This window comes from Vulpes vulpes, chromosome 13 (genome assembly GCF_048418805.1).
Source record: "Vulpes vulpes isolate BD-2025 chromosome 13, VulVul3, whole genome shotgun sequence".
Lineage (NCBI taxonomy): Eukaryota > Metazoa > Chordata > Mammalia > Carnivora > Canidae > Vulpes > Vulpes vulpes.
The window spans coordinates 149,780,826-149,803,182 of NC_132792.1; the positions used below are offsets into that span (position 1 = coordinate 149,780,826).

Consider the following 22,357-nt stretch of genomic DNA (forward strand, 5'->3'; position numbering starts at 1 on the left):
GGATGTTCAGTCTGCACAATCTGAACATTGCTGATAGGATTCTAAGCACTTCAACTTCTCCCTGGGAGAGCACTAACCCAGAGCTGGGTTGGTCTCCCCAACTGGGTCTGACCACACAGCGGTGCAGAATGTCACACAAGATAGTTCTCCCTTCAGAGAGATTTGCAATTTTAAATAGAAATTAAGAACATACATATATTTACAGTTTTATAAAACTATATGTATGTCAAATACACAATAGAATTATGATGTTAACCTTGGGATAGGCTCCAAATCTGTATGGGTTTCATGTATGAATTATGAGATCGAAAGACAAACAGCACAAACACAATAATACAATCAACATAAAAGATACTTACGGATTCCAGTGTTCTTTGGAGATTTTATATAAACTGCCAAACATAATTGGCAGAATTTTATCAATGTTCTCCTCAATCAAACTAAGAATATACTCATTATTCCAGAAGTACAATGCCCTTTCTGCAACCTAAAAAGACATTTAGGAATGTCAAAACTAAAAGAGGAAAAAGAATAATAGTATAACCATGGCTTCATGAAAATATCATACCTGAAAATGAGAACTGGATACACACTTGGATATCTGCTTAAAAAGGGGCTCCTCAATTTTTTTGAACTGTGTGGGTTCAATAACATCTAAGATTTCTTCAATTTCTCCTAAAAACATCACCTAGGTTAAAAAAATTTTAAGAAACATAACATGACAAATTATATGATGTTAACATAGAAAACTACAAAGGAGAAGGTTAATTTACAAATTAACATAGTGGACAAGAAGTTGTATATGCAATTTACTATAATGTTCAGCTATCCCCCTAACTCCCTCTCTAACCCCCCAAAGACCATATCTTACACTCTGTAGTGGAGACAATATAGCCAGCTCAAAGAGGCATGGTTTATAATTAAGCCCTAAGATGAAGGAATTTTTTTAAAAAATCATACCATTTTTATTGAACAAAACCTACCTCTTTCTGACTGCATGTTTTTGGCCAAAATTTCAGCAACCCTCTGATCACCTGCAAAAAGGAAAAAGTTTAGCACAAGCAATGAAGTTGGCTAATACCAGGAAATTTTTAAAAATTGTTATTGTATCAATAATCATTCTGAAGTAGATCAGTATTATTTAATATCTCAGTGTATCCCCAGATTTTCTGCTCAGCTTTACACTTTTAATAATTCAACAAATATTTACTGAGTACCAATGGGAATTATACATTAAACACAAAAGTAATTTTAATAGTAAATGCTACTTGTAAGAAAATAAAGGAAACTATGATGACGACGATGGGGTGTGGCTGAAGGAAGGAAGTTATTGTAAGGATAAACTAAGGCACAAAGAATTCCTGTTACTTAAAACCATCTGAGGCACCAGAAAGCTTCCCAATTTATTTCATAGCTAGCACCATCTTGATAACCAAAATACAAGGAAGGGATTATGAATTTAAGTGGAGCCCAGTTGCAGAAATTTGTATTACGTTAAACATTAACAGTATATTAACAGAACTACTTGCTTCCTTATGCCTTACTCCAGAAATTCCAGGATAGTTCAACTCATTACAAGCTTTATGTTAAAAGGGAAAAACTGTGATCATCTCAAAAGATTTTGAACAGTTATTTGGTATGTTTGACTATATATTCTGATAAAAATTTAAAGCTAGAATGAAGATGTCTCAGAAACCAGCAGTCCTCTTATATAATGATTTCTTGGAAGTAGGCTGTAAACCGTCAGGGCCAGGTAGTTTTGTAGAAATAATCTTTGATAGCCTTTTAGATTATTCTATAGCTGTAGTCCAGTTATATTTTATAGCCTGGTTCAGTAATAAACACTTGTTCAAATTAAAATTGGGAAGAACACAGTTCAGGAGACAATCCAGTAAGATAAAAAGGATGTGATGAACAATCTTGGACAGGAATACCAATACCAAATTACACTTATTTGTCTAAATATATAATGACTATATACCCCCTAATTTAAAAAACCTGAAAAATTACTAACAGTAGCAAAGTTTACATATTTATCTGTGGCCAGATAAATATGTAAAAATCAATACCTTTATAAAACAAAGTATCAATAATAAAAGATGCATTTCTTTTTTTTATTATTTTTTTTTTATGATAGTCACACACACAAAGAGAGAGAGAGGCAGAGACATAGGCAGAGGGAGAAGCAGGCTCCATGCACCAGGAGCCCAACGTGGGATTTGATCCTGGGTCTCCAGGATCGCGCCCTGGGTCAAAGGCAGGTGCCAAACTGCTGCGCCACCCAGGGATCCCAAAAGATGCATTTCATAACAAAAACTAATGTAAAGAATAAAATTTGCAAGAAATGTTTACTGATCATGTAACACTTCAAATACGTGATTCAATATCATGTACTTTTCTTACATTTTATGTAATTTCAATCAAATACCAACTGAATTATTTTTTTTTTAAAGATTTTATTTATTTATTCATGAGACAGCGAGAGAGGCAGAGACACAGGCAGAGGGAGGAGCAAGGTCCACGCAGGAGCCTGACATGGGACTCGATCCTGGGACTCCAGGATCATGTCCCAGGCCGAAGGCAGGGGCTAAACCCACTGAGCCACTCAGGGATCCCCAACTGGATTACTTTCTGAAATTAGAAATATTTATTCTAAAATCCATAAATGTAAGCAAATAACTAAGAATTTTTGTGGGGGGAGGGGAAAATTAATGGAATGGAACCTGCATTACTGATATCAGCAACTAAAACAAGAAGATATTAGCAAAGAAACTGACAAAAAGATATGAAATAGGGATGTCTGGCTGGCTCAGTAAAAGCATGCGACTCGATCTTGGGGTTATGAGGTCAAGCCCCATGCTGGGTGTAAAGCATACTTGATTAAAATGGGGGGTATGAAATAGAGGAGTATCTACACTCACGTGTAAATGGGGCTTAGTACAACAGTGGCATTTCAATTCCTTGGGAAATAGATGAAGTAGCCAGTTAAGTGGTGGTATCTGGCTACTGTCCCACCACTTAGAAAAAATGTAGTTCTATTGGTAGCCAGACTCCTAAAATGATCTTCCATGATCCTTACTTCATGAATTCACACACTTGTGTAATCCTGTTGCCACAAGTTGGGCTGGCCTAGTGACTTGCTTCTAACCAACAGAATGTGGCAAAAGACTGAATATAGCTCCCATGAGTAGTTTACAAAAGATTGTGACTTCAGCTTACTAGCTGACTCTCTAGAGCCTTCTTATCTTGCAAGCTCTGATAAAGCAAGCTGCTATGCTAGAGAAGCCCACATGACTAGGAACTGTGGGTGGCCTCTAGCCAAGAGCCAGCTAGGAACCTGAGGCTCTCAGTCCAACAGCACTTGAGGAATTGATTTCTGCCAACAACCATATGCACTCAGAAGCAGATCCTTCCTCACATAATCTTTCCTATGAGACCCCAGCCTGGGCCAACACCCTGACTGCAGCCTTATGAGAGACCCTAAAAGCAGAGGACCCAGCTAAGTAATCCCTGGATTCCTGCTTCACAGAATAAGATAATAAATGTTTATTGTTTTAAGCCACTAAATTTTGTGATAATTTGTTATACACCAAAAATACTAATATATTTTTTACTTGTGTCACACATTTCAATTTCAAATGCTGTAATGGGTTAAATGGTGGCCCCAAAAAAGATATGTCCATGTCCTTATCTTTAGAATCCATGAATATGAGTTATTTGGGAAATGGATCTTTGGAAATTTAATTAGAGATCTCAGGATGAGATCATCCTGGATTATCTGGGTAGTCCCTATATGGTAGCCCTATATGGACAGGCCCCAAATCCAGTGACATGTCCTTATAAAAAGACACACAGGACATGAGAGAAGAGGCAGCAGTGTGAGACTGGAGCCATGCCATAAGCTAGGAAGACTGGAGACACCAGAAACTGGAAGAAGCAAGGAATGGAATCTCTCCTAGAGCACCTGCTGGATGCCCTGCTGACACACTGATTTTGGACTTCTGACCTTCAGAACTCTGAGAGAATAAATTTCTGTTATTTTAAGACACCAAGTTTGTGGTAATTCATCATGGTAGCACTAGGAAACTATTACTAATATTCTACCTATAAAGTTTTCACAGGTAAAAACTAAATCCAAAAAATAGGATACTGGAGAACATTTTTATAATCTCAAAAAGTAAAGGATTTTTCTGGGCACCTGGTGGCTCAGTTGGTCAAGTATCTGACTCTTGATTTTGGCTCAGGTCATGATATCAGGATGAGACAGAGCAGCACATTGGGCTCTGCACTGGGTGGAGCCAGCTTAAGATTCTCTCCCTCTCCCTCTGTCCCTCCACCCAATCCCCAAAGCTCGCTCTTAAAAAAAATTTTTTTTTTTCTTAACATGGCATTAAGGCCAGAAACCATAATGATGAATAGATTAGATTCCACTACATAATTTTTTTAAAGTTTAGGGCAAAGATTAAAAACTATATTCAAATTTAAAAACTCCAAATGCATAAAAACTTTTGCAAACTGTAACAGGAAAATGATTAAAGTAAGCAAAGGAAACAGAAATGGAAATGACCAATAACTGTATAAAAGGATGGTGTAATCCTTGTAGTAATAATAATTTAAAAAGCCTATTAAAATACTATTTCATACTAGGCATCTGGTGGCTCAGTCAGTTAAATGTCTGGCTTCAACTCAGATCATGTTCTCAGGGTCCTGGGATCAAGCCCCAAGTTGGGCTTCTTGCCCAACAAGGAGTCAGCTTGTCCCCCTCCCTCTGCCACTTCCCTTCACTTAGGCTCTCTCTCTCAAATAGATAAAATCTTTTAAAAAAAATATTTCATACCTATTTGACTAGCAAAAATTTTAGAGCTTAATATTCAACATTGGCCAGGGTGAGGGAAGGAAATGTATCTTCAGACTCTGGACTGAAATATTAAATTGTTCAAACTTTTTGGAAGACAACTTGGATGGAATATGTTAAAATTTCCATGTAGCAACATGGCTTTAATTGTAATGATTTTTAAACATTTCTATACACAGGATACCTGGCTGGCTCAGTCAGTAGAGCATTCAACTCTTGATCTCAGGGTCATGAGTTTGAGTCCCACATTGGGTAAAAGATTATTAAAATTTTTAAAAATTAAATACTTGAAAAAAATCACATTAAATAATAATAATAATAATTTTTGGTATGCTGTTCTGAGAGTTTTTTTTTTTTTTTCTAACACCACAGACAGGACACAGAACAATTCTAACACACTAAACATCCTCTTACCCGGCAACATGTTTCAACTACTCATGTGTCCATTAACTGAAGATATGTTATGGTAATCCATATAATGGAATTTGATGTTACCAGTGAAAATAATGAAACAGATTAATAGGAAAGGTAGCCACATTATATTGAGAAGTGAAAAAACCTGATCAGCACTGTCCCACTGTTTAACCTACACACACACACGCATATATGCATAGAAAAAATTTCTAGAGGGATCCCTGGGTGGCGCAGCAGTTTGGCGCCTGCCTTTGGCCCAGGGCGCGATCCTGGAGACCCGGGATCGGATCCCACATCGGGCTCCCGGTGCATGGAGCCTGCTTCTCCCTCTGCCTGTGTCTCTGCCTCTCTCTCTCTATCATAAATAAATAAAAATTTTAAAAAAAGTTTAAAAAATTTCTAGAAATATATTCACCAAATTATACGGTTATCTTTTAAGGGACAAGATTTTAAGGAACTTACTCCACCTTGTACTTTATGACTTTATCTTATGTGAACTACACATTACTTTCATAAATAGCAGTAACAATAAAGCTACTTCCACTTTAGAAAATAAAATTTCAACTGAACATCTAGGTACATAAATAATGTAATAAAAAGCCAAAGCTCTGACTTATTTATAATTTGTAGGAAGCTTTGATATAAATAACAGGTTTCTAGAGACTGATATGTGAAGGCACAAACCCAAGTATTATGGCCATAATTTGGGTGCTGAATGGCCTATGGTAGAAACTGCAAGATCTATACATCTACAGATCATTTTGAATTGAAAAATACTTTCCTTCATCATCTTGGATATTTACCTGCCTACCTCTTCATCCTGTTTCTATTTCCATTAACTCAGCTCACCTAAGTCAGACATCTGGCCATCATCCCTCTTCCCAATCTACTCTTTAAAAAGAAATCACCTATCTTCTCCTCAACCTACCTCATATTAACTTATGTTTAAATTACATGTCTATAATTCAATTATGAACCATGACTTATTATGTTATGGGTTTTGTCTCAATTCTGAGGAGAGGTACCATGGATTTATATTAAGTTTTAATTAACGTTAGAGGTTTATATGGTTTCATGTAAAAACCAGGCTTCCAATTCTGATTTGTCTTTAAAAACTGTTTTTTTTTTTTTTTAGCTGTTTCCAGAAAGATTTGCAAGTCTAAAAGTTCAAAAACTCTAAGCATTAGGGAGTGGAAAGATATCTTTTTTTAACCTTTACAGGATGCTCAAGACAGAGGAAGAACATTAAGTTCATAATCTTTTTAAGCATGCCTAGGGATAGCATCAGTAACTCATAATAAAGAAAATCTTATTTAAATCCTTCAAATCCTTTGTATTCTTTAAGAACTCTCAGTTTAAATATTTAGATTTAGGATGCCTTGAAAACATTCTCTCAAAATACTTTATCAATGTTAAAAGGTTGTTTTCTCTGCTTTCAGACTTTTCTATTTCTCCCTACCTTGTTTTTCTTGGATCTTCAATTTTCATAATAACATTCTTATTCTCTCCTGAATCTTCTCATTGTAGGCAAATAGCAGAATTGAAAGACTGAATTGCTATGCTGATTCATAAATAACCTTTATTCCAAGATTGCATCTTGATCACCAAAGGCAAGGAAATGTTTTCAATCCCTATCATGTGGTTTAACATTAATAAGAAGTAAAAACCTATTCTAAAAACAAAACAAAACTCCAAGGACCCTCACAGTATGTTTTAATTTTAAAAAGTGAATGAAGAGGGTGCCTGGGTGGCTCAGTCAGTTGGGTGTCTGACTCTTAGTTTTGGCTCTAGTCATGATCTCAAGATCATGTGATTGAGCCCCATGTTAGGCTTGGTGTTCAGCAGGGAGTCTGCTTGGGATTCTCTCCCTCTCCCTCTGCCTCTCCCCCAGCTTGTATGCATGCTCTCTCTAAAGATAAATAAATCTTAAAAAAAACAAAAGGTGAATGAAGAATAAAAAGATTATTAGTGAAGATATTATGTATACAAAATTTCACTGCAGTCATTGGATCCTGTCATCACACATCTCAACTATGATACTTTATTTTTATTTATTTTTTTAAAGATTTTATTTATTTATTCATGAGAGACACAGAGAGAGAGAGAGGCAGAGACACAGGCAGAGGGAGAAGTAGGCTCCATGCAGGGAGCCCGACGTGGGACTCGATCCGGGTCTCCAGGATCACACCCCAAGCTGACGTGGCACTAAACCGCTGAGCCACCGGGGCTGCCCTCAACTATGATACTTTAATATTAATCTACATTTAAGTTATTCAAGACACAACTTAAAACTTGTGGGAACTCCACCCTGTTCTTTGAATGCAGATTAACCTAATATTCCTTCTAAATGACTTTAAAGTATAGTACTACTGTTTGATAACTTTATAGGGGTTTAAAGAAGGCTACAACAAAATGCTAAAACGTAGATTAGAGACAAAAAGAAATAGAGTACTTACTGGTTCTGTTAGTGTAGTATCCTTCTCCAGGAACTGTACGACACAGTAGGCTAGCTAAAATACAGGGGACAGTTTATAAATATTACTGAATGAAATAACAGTGATACAAGAAGTTTATATTTAGGTAACAAAAATGACTACGTCATTTTAATAAGTTTTACCCTATCTCAATATATAAACATGAATATCCTCACAACTGTGTAAATTTTAACCTTGAAAATAACTTCTAGGTCAAAAAAGATTTCTTTTTTCAGTAGTAACTTCTGATACAACATGAAATGGGACTGACACTTTATTATTTATTTATTTATAAATTTAAAGACTGACACTTTAAAAGCTAATTTTAGTTTTTAGCGAATTTCTGCATGTATACCTGTGCTGATAGGATATTATTCTCTAAATTTTCATAGAGACTAAAATTATCGTCCAACTACGCTATCAAGGCTAGACGGAACATTCTATAGCTACGTGGGACTCATTCAAAGTCAAGGCTTGGACTAAAAAAGGAAGAAAATTTGGTATTACCTCTCCTATATTTACACTTGAAGTGTACTGAGCTTATTTAATAAAGCTAATTATTGTAATACTTTTAAATTTTAATGAAAATTTACCGTAAGCAATTTACAAAGCAAATTGTTTAATTATATCTAAAATTGCTGCCTTAATATTCCTCAATTTCTCTGCCTTTATATCAGCCTTTGAAACAATATTCATTTTATTTGAAATCTGTCTGAAACTTACCTGAGCATGAAACAAAGCTAATCCTTTTGCAGTATGCATAGGAATAAGAACCTTCATTAGAAATTGTTTATGTTCTGCTTTCAGTGGCAATGCAAAGCCATTGATAATACTGGAGGGAAAAAAAGGTAGGGGGAAGGGTTAAGTAGTTACTACTTTATTTCCAAAAATTATATCCATGAGTACATAAGGATCAGTGTTCTGCTTTAATTCTGGTGTTGAATGACTTACCCATTTTCAAACTAGTCTGTTCCTCTAAGTCATTCATGATCCCAAAAGAAACTGGGACTGCCAATTAAAGTCCCACAAAGTAATTTTTATCTTAATTTTCTATAAAGCCTATCACTTTATTTATGCATTACTGCCTTTATTCTCCTACCTAAAGCCACAGGAGTGTCAATATCACAACGTTGTTAGAACTTTCCATATTTTCTGAAGCAAAAAACATTTCTGAAGTCTGGAGTTTCTCTTACTTTGCTGAAAGATCTGAAATTAAGAATTTTCTCCATAAACATTCTCTAACTAGAAATAGAGGGGGCCTAATCTTCTCAAGTTAATACTGCTGTGTGATGAATAAGGAAGGCAAAATGTAAAAAAAAAAAAAAAAAAAAAAAAAAAAAGGAAGGCAAAATGTTTATATAAATTTTGAGGCTATAGATTCTTCTAAAAAGAACAGATGGGTTTGGAATGGCCTATCAATATCTCAACAAGAACTCTTATAAGTTCATCAAACATTCAAAATAGTTTATTTCATTTCTTCCCAATCAGATCTTAGAAATTTCTAAGGGAGTCTGGCAAGATCAGGCATAAAACATGCCACAGCTTCAAAAGCAGGAAGCCTATTCTAAAACAGATGTCTTGCATGGCAAGTACTTTAATATGCTGACCGCTTAAAAGCTATAAAAAGAATTCAGTTGAGAAACTATGTCTTGTGCTCTATATTTAAATTCTAAATACGAAATATTTTCTCCAACTCCAGCTAAGATTCTAATACATAAAACATTCAAAGTTATTTAACTCTTTAAAAACAAAAAAACTGACCTACCTTCCTAATATTTCAAGGAGTTCAGCAACACCATTGAAATGTTCTGTTTCATATATAAACCTGAATTTAAAATAAAGAGAGATGTAATGAAAACTCAAACATTAGAAAACTAAAATGAGAGGAGACTCAAGAAGGTAAAGAAATCAATCCTAAGGGCAACTATAAGAAATATACAAGCATCCTTCAGGAACTCTCTGTAAGCTATTTTGTCCCAAATTAGTTACTACTTTTGCTAAAATTAGCTATAAAGATAATGGATTATTTCACTTGGAAAGTTTTATTTATTAAAAATGTAAAAGAAAGATGGGTTTTCTCAAGCAAATACTTTTCAAAATAGGAAAACCTCTACCCATAGGAAAATCCAAGACAGAAGGACCCATATGTAATAAAGCCACTTTTATTCATAGCTTCATTAAACCTAAGCTGCACAGCTGCCTAGCTTTCCAAGATTAGGCTTGCTGTTAAAGCACATAAATGACTACAGGACAGGGAAGGTGTTAAATAAGTGGACTTAGGAGAGGAAGAGACCTGCAGAAAGATGCTCTCTCTAGAGGAGGCAGCTGTTACTGATTTCTTATTGTTACAATGTGTTTTCTTATTGTTACAATGCTAGCCGAATTTTGCCAGATTTCCAATTAAAACAAACCAAACCTGAAATGTGGGTATATTAAAGCAAAATCTCCTAATTAGAAGAAGCAACTGCTTAACAGATTATCATTTATAAAGGAGTCAAAATACAGGTTCCATATAAATTTAATTAGCTTTGTCAGAAAATCTAATGAAAGTACTTTCAAGAGCTATTGATTTAAATAGTATTTATACACCTTTTTAAAGAAGCTCAAATAGGTAACTAGACAAATTAATAAATCTTAAACATGAGTGTTGGTATTACGTCCTAAAAACTGTCTTCATTACTACTATCCACTTAACATGAGAAGTAGGTTACAAGTTTGTAAAAAGTTACATGCAATCCAATGACGCCCACAATATAGGCTAAAAATGACTCAAATACTATCAGATTAACAGAGCTGATACTAAAAATTAATCTAAAGGAACTAGAATAAAAAGACATGGAGGGGGGGGGGAAAGTGCTACATATGAATATATGACCAGTTTACCTGAGGAAAATGTTGTTAATTTGTTTTCTGATGAATGCTCTTAATCCAAGAAATTTCCCATAAATTCGGTGCAGAACAGTCTTCAGGAAGTCACGTTCTCTGGGATCTTCACTATCAAAAAGCTCCAGGAGCTTTAAAAAAAATCTGAGAAATTACTTTTTAAAAATAATTGAGCTAAAACTTCACTTTATATTAATCTGATTTAGAGATAACCCAATGAAATCTTTAAAAAAATTTTAAAGATTCTTAGAGATTCTGGCTTAGATTGATTTTATTCTTGCTAAATAATGAAGCTAAAGAAAAGCTTAAGGAGTATTTTGTTTCAAAAACAACAATATAAAAAAAAGTGGGATTTTTTTCCTAGCCATTCATTTTAAAATTCTATCCTATTCTTGGCTACTAACCATAGCTCATAATTATACAATGTTGAAATTTGAGAGATTTTTTAATGCTTTCTGATAATAATTCAAAACTACACACAAAAACCTTAAGCTTGCAAACTGCATGTCATTAAATAAATGAAGTTTAAAAAATACACGTGTAAATGAGTATTCACAATTTATTAGAAAGATTTATACAAACCAAAGCTGCTTTGTGGTTTTACAATAAAAAATCAAGTCAGCATATACATGCTAACAGAATAAAAAACATACATGAAATAATGAAATCAAACATGAGAAAGACCACACATTTTTACTTAAAGTCACTTTAGCAACCGGCTGTAAAATTTTAAACCAGTTCAAACTGGCCAAATCACCATTTTCCTATACCTCTCTGCACAACTCTTCAGCAAATGCACGATAAAGAGGTCTTTGAAAAATTTAAAGTCAAAAGCTCAAACTTCCATTTCTAAATGTTGAAGAAACTGAATTTCTTCTGTCAAACAATAGTATTACTGTATTTTAAATAAAACATTGGATTTTCTTAGGAAAAATTTAAAAATATTCCCTCTCAATATAATTACTTATATGAAGTCATCAAGAAATTTTATGTTCTGTACTTTGATATTGATAATTACAGTCAAGATGGCAAGCTCTGAACCTCATCAAAGTTCTTTGCCCATTCTGTCTTGAATTATAAGTAATTGTTTACATATGCAGTTCTTCTACTAGAGTGGAAGGCAGTGATGACTTTAGTCATATTTATATACCCCTAAACAAAAGTCTTGTTTATAGTTTGCATTCTTTGTTCACTAGGTTATTAAAGTCCTGAATGAGGCTCCAGCCAAAAATATCCAGAGTACAAGAATTTGTGTTTATATACTTAATAAATTCAGTTCAAATTATTGTAATTAAAAATGGCTAAACTACTCACTTGAGACACTCAAATCAGTTTCTGATGTTGGGTTTACTTAGAAGATAAGCTTTTAAATTAATAAAAGGGGCTCTTAATTGTTAAGGCCAACTTGCTTAATTCAAGAACAGAATCTAGTATAAATTGATCCTCAGAAGAAAAATATTAACCTAGAGAATAGCGATTAGCCAAGTGTCAAATCTATTTAGAGAAACCTATTTTGAAGTATTAATATAAGTAAAATAATCTATTTAGAAATACAAATAGATATAAATCAATATAAATTCATATAATAAACACAAACCTAGTTATTAGAAAATTGTTTCTTATTCTGGCGTTGATACTTATATCTACGCTTTTAAAAGGTAAATCATAACCTCTGTCATTCTTCATCATTGATAAAATGAGTAAGGTTGAAAGTAATCTTGTTTTTTTTACGTGAACGTAATATCATGGTCTAGTTCCAATTCTGACTGTCCCATCTACTAGCTGTGTGGAATTAAACATGGTCTAGTTCTTTATATAAATGCATATAAGGACAGTGCCTGGCACATAAAAGTACACCCTCAATAATTCTTAGTTTCCTTTATTCTTCTGAAATCCTAGAATTTGAACATAACTTGGAATTATGCAAGTGTTTTATTCTTTTGAAATAATGAATGTCCACATTTATACTTAGGGTTTTTTTCTCCCATATTTCTAAAAATTACCATGCAATCAAATAATTTCAAAATACTAAAAGCTGAGAATTCCCTTATATACAAAGGTAACATAAGAATAACTAGGAGGGGAAAAAAAAAGAATAACTAGGAGAAGTGATCTATGCAAGCATAGTCATTTAAGCTGCTAAGAACAAATTACTGGGCTCTGGTTTCTCTAAACTCAGGTATTTAGAGAAGGTAGAAAATGGGTCCCACTCTAACCAGTTTTCTTCTTGTTCCCTCTCAAACCTATGAAATAATTCAGCAGCAGAAATACCTCAAGCTCCAGACTGAAGAAGCATTAAAGTAACTGTTCCCCTTAACTTGCTTTTATCTTAAACATAATTTAATATGGTATTACTAGAGTTCCTTAATACACTATATTCCTTCTGTAGCACACAAGAGCTACAGAAGAAAATAAATATGCATTCATTTGCAATTACCAAAATAATAAAGCTCCATTTAATTTGATTTTTACTTGTGAATGAAATGTAAATTTTACTGTTAGCACAAATCTAGTATTTCTTCATAATTTATGAGGAGCTGCTTGAATGGTTGAAGAACATATTCTTGACAGTATTCTCCATCAATCAATACACTCACAGCAACTAGTGAGAATACTTCATGTGAGGTCAGAGGTAGTTATGAATGACCAAAAATGAACTCCAAATATGTGGAATTCATGTTTGTAGAATCTTTACCATACAGTGTAGTAAGACGGAAGGAAAGGTTCTCATAATGATTTTAATCCTACCAACACTGGGTTCATCACTACCTTCTCACTCATCTTCAAATCTTTTTGAAAATGCAAATAACTCTAGAAGAGGAGAGCATCCAATTCCTAATGTGACCTTACATACTGGTAAGTATTTCCCAGAGAAAAAGTGAACCTAGAAAGATCTGGTCTACTTCACAATCTTGTCTAGGGCCAACCAATTCCCACAGTTAAAAAGAGGCATTTACATTGTTGAAAAGATTGTGAGGGATCCCTGGGTGACTCAGTGGTTTACCGCCTGCCTTCGGCCCAGGGCATGATCCTGGAGACCAGGGATCAAGTCCCGCGTCAGGCTCCCTGCATGGAGCCTGCTTCTCCCTCTGCCTTTGTCTCTGCCTCCCTCTCTCTCTTTCTCTGTGTGTGTCTCTCATGAATAAATAAATACAATCTTAAAACAAAAAAAGATTGTGAAAATAAAAATGAACACATTCTGAGAAGTTAATTTTCAGTATATAGGTTCTAAAACTTAACAGCTAAAAAGCAATTAAAAAAATGAAAGGGGCCACTTGGGTGGCTCAGTCATTAGAGCAGGAGATTCTTGATTTCAGCTCAGGTCATGATCTCAGGTCAGGGTCCTGGGATTGAGCCCTGCATAGGCTCCACATTTAGCAGAGAGTCTGTTTGAGGTTCTCTCTCTCCCTCTGTCCCTCACCCCTACTTGTGCATGCTCACTTTCTCAAATAAATAAATCTTTAAAAAAAAAACAAGTTTAAAAAATTAAGTTAAAAAAAAGGTTATCACATGTTTCACTCTATCTCCTTAACTGGATGGCTAGAATGCCTAAAGTGGGAAGGGGAAAGGAAAAAGGAAAGGTCACTGGTAATTGTTAACAGGAAAGGAGCCTAAGGCCCAAACTCCTAACAATGATCCCATTTCCATTTTTTCTTTGTCATTTCAAAGTCACAATGCTTAAAACATATGTCGAAGTTCAAAGATTTAAAAATTTAAGAGGCGGCTTCTTGCCGCTAGATTGAATAGTCATTCAGATTGTCCAGAAAGGCTTGCTTTCCTTGTCTTTATAAAGTTACTATGAGAATTCAACATTGGATAAAATGACTCAACTTCATTAGCAGCTCACTCTTGATTAAAATACTCTCACTCTCAAAGCTACTTCATCTTTACTCTGTCTGGCAAGAGTATTAAATGCTGTTAAAGTGAAATAAACCATTTAAGTTCTGAAAAAGTATTCTAATCACAAATTAATAAATCATTGCTAAGATGAATGTAAGAAAATTTAAGACACTAAATATTCCTTACCTGTTGTACAAATTTCTGATCAATGTATCGCTTTGCAATGCTAGGCTGGAAATCAGGGCTCTCCAAAAATCTTAAGAAGAATTCATACACCAACTATGAAAGAAAGTCATATGAAAGCTAAGATGATACCTATAAATTTTTACCCTAATTTATCACTTCATATCAAACATACCTTCTCTATCAACCTAGGAGGGAGATTTCTGATCTCGTTAGAAAATGTGATGAGTTGGTTATCAGTTTTTAAAAACTAAATACATATTCAGAATTTGGCCTCCTACGCTAGTAAATTTGGGGATTTATTGCTTCATATCACCTGTTGAAACTGTGAAATTATAGAAGCTAAAAAATAAAAACAACACCTAAAAATACTTAACTAAGACTATTTTGCAGTCCATACTCACTGGGAATGAGTTCTTGCTCCAGTGATCTCCTAATCCACCTTAATTTAATCTCCAGAGTTCTTTAAATACAAGATCAGAAACCACCAGATAAGAATAAACTGGATTGTAAAGGATACTGTATCAATAACAATAAAAAGCAAAAAACTTCGTATCTCTTCTATAAAACTATAATGGGAAAAAGTTAAATCAATAAAAAAAAAAACCCCAGCATACCATATTTACATTTGGGAAGTAATGAACTAAGTTATGTAAGTTCAGGGTTCAAGAAGCAATGTCTGTTTACCACAGTGAATAAACTACAAGTCATAGCAGGACTTCTACCTAGAGTGCCAAGCAGGGGCACTGTGATGGCTCAGTGGTCGAGCGTCTGCCTTTGGCTCATGTCATGATCCCGAGGTCCTGGGATCAAGTCCCACATCAGGCTCCCTGCATGGAGCCTGCTTCTCCCTCGGCCTATGTCTCTGTCTCTCTCTGTGTCTCTCGTGAATAAATAAATAAAATCTTTAAAAAATAAAAAAAAGTGCCAAGCATCTTGGGGCCCCTGGGTGGCTCAGTCAGTTAAGCATTCAACTCTTGTTTCGGTTCAGGTCATGAGCACAGGGTTCTGAGACTAAGCCCCTCACTGGGCTCCGTGCTGAACGTGGAGCCTGCGCCCCCTCCCCCCTCCTCCCATGCATGCTCTCTCTAAAAAAAGTGTGTATATATATTTATAAAAAAAATATATATATATACATTAATATATATAAATATTACATATATATATATCTTTTCATATATATATGGGTGCCAAGCATCTTAAAATAGGAAATGTTCACTTGCTGCCACAAATCAGAATTAAAAGTAAGGTTTAGGGTGCTTGGGTGGCTCAGTCAGTTAAGCACCTGCCTTTGCTCAGGTCATGATCTCTGGGTCCTGGGACTGAGCCCCAAGTAGGCTCTCTGCTCAATGAGGAATCTGTGTCTCCCTTTCCCTCTGTCCCTCCCCTTCCCCAATTCATGCTCTTTCTCTCTTCTTTCAAATAAATAAAATCTTAAAAAAAAAAAAAGGTTTAGTTCAACTTGCCTCCATCACACCTATATCTATCTTTTAAGAAGAAAGGAAAATACACTACAGTTTTTTTTTATTGTAAACCAACAGCTATAAAGGGCAGGAGGATAGCCCCAAATTGTGCCTTAATTTATTAGCTATCAAACAACATATTAATCTAGTGCCCTAAAAATAAAAAAGTTAGATTACATCCCAAAGTAAAAACAGTCATTCAATAAACATTTAGGTAGTCAGGCCACATATAGAAGGGGGAAAAATTGCTACACTAAACGTACACACTTTACAATACACACACAAAAAAAGCATTACCAGATTTGGGACTTATCATTCACCATAGAATAACAAATTTTTCTACTAGGAGTTCAATAATATTCTAAGCTTAACAACAGTTTTGGGAGCTTAATAAATATTGGTTTTGTCTGATGCATCTTTGCCCAACTATCCAAAGGAGTGATACTTATCAGTTTAATTATTATCTAACTTTTTATTGTTAAGTAAGTATGCATTGTAACACACACACACACAAAAAAAAAAAACAGAAAATGGTATCAGTTTTTAATTTATAAATAATCAACCACCTATACAGATAATTTTGGTTTGGGTTGCACGCAAAAAGACACAAAAATTATCAGAGTCCTCTGAAGAGTTAGTACAGTCTCACAGACTGCTACACAATTTCACTGGCACAGCCTACTCAGTGCCTGCTTATTTTTCATGTCCAATACTTGCCTATTGTGATATAAGAAAATATATATTTGATCTTCCTCTCTGGTTATTAGCACAAAGCTCCTAAAACTTGGAATTTCCTGAGTGATAAGTAAGAGATGCATTTTTTTTTGGTTCTGTATTAAGAAGCCCCTTTCAAACATGCTTGAGTTTAAGCTAATGTGATAACTAGGAAAATGAAGGCTGGTTATCACAGGAACCAACGTGATGATGAGAGGGTTGAAACTTTCAGCCCCTGCTCCCCATCCTCCAGGGAGGGAAGAGAGGCTGGAGACTGAGTTCAATTCACCAATGGCCAGTGATTTAATGAATCACGTTCACCTAAGGGGACTACCATCAAAATTCCCGGCAAAGGGGTTTGGAGAACTCCTGGGTTGGTGAACATATCAAGGTGCTGGGAGGGTGGTACATGGAACCCCTTCTCCATGGTAATTATGGTAACTCTGAGTCATTAGCGTTAGAAATGAATAAATTATAGGACAACTCAGTTGGTGTTTGCAGAGAAGTGGAGAATTTATTGGTGTGGAAAATCCACACCTTTGGTGTCAAAAGTGTTATGGATAAAGGAAACAAGTTTTCCTTTTAGCTACATATAGTGTGGCTCAGGCAGTCGAGCATCCAACTCTTGATATCGGCTCAGGTCATGATCTCAGGGACATAAGATCAAGCCCCATGTCAGCCTCTGCTCTCAGTGGGACTCTGCTTGAGATTCTCTTTCCCCCTGCCCCCACTTGTGTTCTCTCTAAATAAAAAAATAAAATCTTAAAGAATTATATGGCACACACACAAAAAAAGAATTATATGGCACAGACTATGAGTGGAGGAGACATTTAGAAAAAGGCTGTATCAATGTGGAATAAAGTCAGTAAGAAAAGTTTTAAGGAGGACGTGCAATTGAGCCCTACATTTGATATGATTTTGGATCAGCCAAGAAGAAAGAGGGCTTATTATAGAAAGGTAGGAGATGTCTTGAGAAGCAGATGGTGTAGGGCATGGGTTGGTGGGTATAGAATCAGAGACTCAATCTTTATGTGGATCCTAGTTCAGTAGAAGTTAAGATGCATGGTAAGATGGGTTAAACATGAGTTTAACATGAGTTAAAGTTAAACATGAGTCAAGTATGGCATGCATTAGCCTATATGCTTTACTTCTTAAGATCTGCATCAGAAATATAGGGCTTAAAGCTGAATACTATTAAGAATAATCGCATGCCTTTTGGGAGACTTGCATGACAGCAAGCTGAATCCCCTAAATCACATATTCAGTTGAAACCTATGCCTATCACAGATATCACATTATTTCTTACATAGTTTTCATCTACATCATTTACCTGACATAATGAACATTACCTGACCAGTCAAGATTAGCAGCAAACTGCTTTTATGCAGCCAACTTAGCACCACTAAAGTGATGATAACAAAAGGTTATCTAATAAACACATGCTAAGTAATGTCAAACAGAAGTAAAACAAACACTAGTGATCTGAGCTGAAAATCTTCAGGATGCAAAAATTAAGACTTTGCTTCCATAAAATTGTACCCTGCCCCCACTGTCACTCTCTCTGCATTACTTTTTTTCTTGTATTTATCACACCCTGACATAGTATTATTTACTATTCTTTTCCACTAGAATTAAAGGATTTTGCTTATTTGTTCAGTACTTTATCTCCAATATTTAGAACAATGCCTTGAACACATTTACTGAATAAAAATCATAGTTGATGAGTGACTGTGTAATTACTAAACTTTCTCTATATTCTTCTATATGAAGAGATAATTTGCTCTAAGAATCTAAGAAATGTGCTGCAAAGAACAATAGATACTTTTAGCAATGGATTAATTTCTCTAGTAAAATGGCAAACATCATATGTTCAACATATGGCTGGTCCTCCTTTTGTGAACGAACAAACAAACAAAAAATCCTAAAAGATAAAAGTACAAAGCACAAAAAGATAACCAAAAAAGGATAATCTTACCATTCTACTTCATAATGACCGTACTTTCCTAAGGCAGTTAAAATAAAATATTTAAAATTCTGATCTTCACCAGAAGACTTTATAAGAAGGTACAGCAAAAATAACATAGATGATTTAAGTGTCTGAAAATAAGATCTATACAAAAAAGCTAAAGAAACCAGAAATGTTTGGCCCAGAGAGGCAAAAGACCAAGAACCAACTTTAATGAACTGTATACACACAAAAGGCTCTCTTCAAGGAATATGGTGGCCCAATGTTTTCCAAAATCTATTAAGAGGAAACTCATTGTTTTTTTTTTTTTTTTTTAAAGATTTTATTTATTTTTTCATGACAGACACACAGGGAGAGAGGCAGAGACACAGGCAGAGAGAGAAGCAGGCTCCACTCAGGGAGCCCGACGTGGGACTTGATCCTGGGTCTCCAGGATCTCTGGGCCAAAGGTGGCGCTCAAACGGCTGAGCCACCCGGGCTGCCCTGAAATGGGTTTTAAAACTGATTTAATATATGAAAGAATTCGGGCAGCCCCAGTGGTCCAGCGGTCTAGTGCTGCCTTCAGCCCGGAGTGTGATCCTGGAGACCCTGGATCGAGTCCCATGTCGGGCTTCCCTGCATGGAGCCTGCTTCTTCCTCTGCCTCTCTCTCTCTCTCTCTCTCTCTCTCTCTTTCTCTCTCTGTCTCTCATGAATAAATAAATAAAATCTTTTTAAAAATATGTATGAAAGAATTCATGTAAGAATTAACATATACTGAACTAAATGAGATACTTCATATTAAGTGTCTAAACATTAAATCTAAGAGCTGTTTGAATGTGAAGGTGTATAGTGTAAAATGTATATGTTCCCAGTTTACATGTCTAATTATAGAGGTCACAAAGAAGAGTTTCTATTCCCTAAAATACAGGTTATTACTAAAATGGTCTACATTCTAGTCTGTACCTTACATAATTACATCTTAGGTATCTGTGCCACTAAAGAAAATAACTAATAAAAAAATTAAAATACTACATAATCTGCCTATATTCTAGGCTAATACAGCAGCCAAGCCTCCCTAATTACCTAAAAGTCAGCATACAGAGAATTATAATCTTTCTTGTCCTCAATAAAAACAAAGCAATAATACTTAGGAAAGAAAACAAAAATAATTTGTAATTGTTAATAATCACCATATAGTAATATTTTATAAATTAAAAAATATGACTAGTTACCCACTACTAAAACAGTTTTTCTTCTGTCCCTTTTTTCTTTGTTTATTTCATTTATTCCATTTTTCCATTGTTTATAGTATTTCCATTACGGTGTGGAAAAAAATTAGCACATTTTTAGGAAATTCATGAACAGGGTTGAAGAAACAAAATTTTGAAAGGTTTTGAAATTACTTGTGATTTTTCCCCCATTAATTTAATGTTTATTTTTCATCCTATCAAATCGATTTCTAAAATCGAGTTTCTGATAAGCTAAATGCAAATGTAAACTTCTAACACAGAACAAAAAATTTCAAGTGAGTTGATACAAAGTATGTTAACAACAGAAAAACTTTCATTGAGCAAATTTCCTCAATGCTACAACTGTCTACAATCTCATTTACCAAAGCAGCTTTAATATATTCCACCCTAAAAAATGATAATTTAAATAATGTGGCAACAATATTCTTGACTGATCCTATAAATCAGCTCACTCAGCATTTAGTAGTTTCTGATGTACCTAGACCATTTAATTACCAAATTTAAAAACTGTATACCAAGTTTTAGTTACTAGAAAGATTTTAAACTATAAACATATATACCTAGGACAGAGTTTTTTCATCAGGGGATCATGGAGGTATGAAAATTTCTTGTATGTCTCTGTGTATTCTGTCTTGGGAGAAGACTCATTTTTTAAAAATCATAATTGATAGCAACTCACCACCCACCTAAAATGTTAAAAATAGCACCCACTGCTATTTTCAGGGAATTTTAATGAAATTTCCAGTGAGGCCAAACAATATGTTTGTTTGGCTGAATTTTCACTGTTAATTTCCATGAGCATATAAAAATATCTTAACGGAGATACTATTTTTAGAAATTCAAAGACTGAGGAAACTTTTTCAGATTATCCAACTACCTGTGATTTAAAAAAAAAAGACATTAACTAACCAGCTAAGGAGAATTTCATGCCTCTAAAACCTTTGTATTATTAAATATATCATTAATTTTATATCAACTATGGTCTCAAATTTCACATGAACTGGTGTACACTATTAAAAAATTTTCCACTTCAGATTTTCTAGTTCTATAAGCTCTAACATGCTGATAAATCTTAAAATTTTTATTAGCTTTTGCTAATCCTAGGATTCCTCTTCCACTTTAGATATATGTTAGACAAAATAAATAAATGAATGAATACTATTACTTAAAGCGTCCCCAAGAGTGCAGAATAAAATTTTTTTCTTGTTTTTTAACATAAAATGGAATGACCACTAAAAAGATAAGTTCTGGCAAAATAAAAATCAACACTGTAATTGGAAGTGAACAGCTAGCACCCAAATGTAAATCAGGGTTCCTCTCTACCTCCCAGGAACTATATAAAAAATAGCTGATGTTGCTGATTATCCAACCTATTGTCATTAAAAATATATTATTTTTCATTTTACTCAAAACAGACTCTTCCCTCCAATGATTCTAGCCTGTGGCAGGCATCGCTGGTTGACTAATACTCATTCCCTTCCTCTTGCCTGTCTCTAATACTCACTGTCAGGCTGCCTTACAACTAACTAGAGAAAAGGAAAAAGGGAATAGAAATAAGAAAGATGAAAAACAATCCAACACAATAAAAAAAGAGATTAAATATTAAGATTTTAAGAGAAACAGAGAGCCAAAGAAGAGCCAACATATGAATAGCTAGCATCCCCAAAGAAGAAAAACAAAGCAGTACAGCAAAAGAAATACTAAAAACTAATACTGAAGAAAACTTTTCAGAAATAAAAGTGGGCTTTTGTAAGGAAAGAGTAACGATTCAACTAAGAAAATTTATTTAGAAAAATCAACACTTATGTGGAACCAGTAAAGCACTTGGCCATTAAAGGAAAAACATCCTTTAGGGATCCAAACAGGAAACCCACGTCTTTTTTTTTTTTTTTTTTTTTGAACCCACGTTGTTATATAAGGGAAAGAAAATCAGACTGAAATCAAGACAATGGAATAATATTTAAAATGAATCAAAGATTTCATATCAAATCAAGTTGATGTTTAAAAATTAAAGCTACACACAAACTGCTGTTGTACATGCAAAAACTCAAGGAATAATATTCCTATGAGTCATTCTAATAAAGAATGAGCTCCAGGGGCACCTCCTTGGCTCAGCTTGTCTTGATCTTGGGGTTCCAAGTTTGAGCCCCACAATGGGTGTAGAGATTACTTCAATAAATGAGAACTTAAAAAAAAAAAAAGAATGAGCTCCAAATTACCAAGAAATTACCAAAGAGGAACTTTGATATAAGGATTGGCAGTAAAATTAAACATATTACCTGTAGAACTAGTAACAAGCAAAGGGCATAAAGGTGACAGAACAGTAGTATACAA

The 22,357-nt window shown here is 34.5% G+C and overlaps 1 protein-coding gene across 1 annotated transcript in view; it reads right to left on the reverse strand.

Annotated features, from left to right (window-relative positions):
- The window catches only part of PPP2R5A (protein phosphatase 2 regulatory subunit B'alpha), a 64,731-nt gene that overhangs the window by 3,074 nt on the left and 39,300 nt on the right, over positions 1 to 22,357 (reverse strand). Inside the window, exons 4-11 of the mRNA XM_026001077.2 lie at positions 14,653 to 14,745; positions 10,627 to 10,757; positions 9,509 to 9,568; positions 8,467 to 8,575; positions 7,726 to 7,779; positions 984 to 1,034; positions 569 to 688; positions 360 to 487 (exon numbers count right to left, since the gene is read on the reverse strand). Coding sequence (XP_025856862.2) covers positions 360 to 487; positions 569 to 688; positions 984 to 1,034; positions 7,726 to 7,779; positions 8,467 to 8,575; positions 9,509 to 9,568; positions 10,627 to 10,757; positions 14,653 to 14,745 — 746 coding nt within the window. The remainder of the gene's footprint in view (positions 1 to 359; positions 488 to 568; positions 689 to 983; positions 1,035 to 7,725; positions 7,780 to 8,466; positions 8,576 to 9,508; positions 9,569 to 10,626; positions 10,758 to 14,652; positions 14,746 to 22,357) is intronic.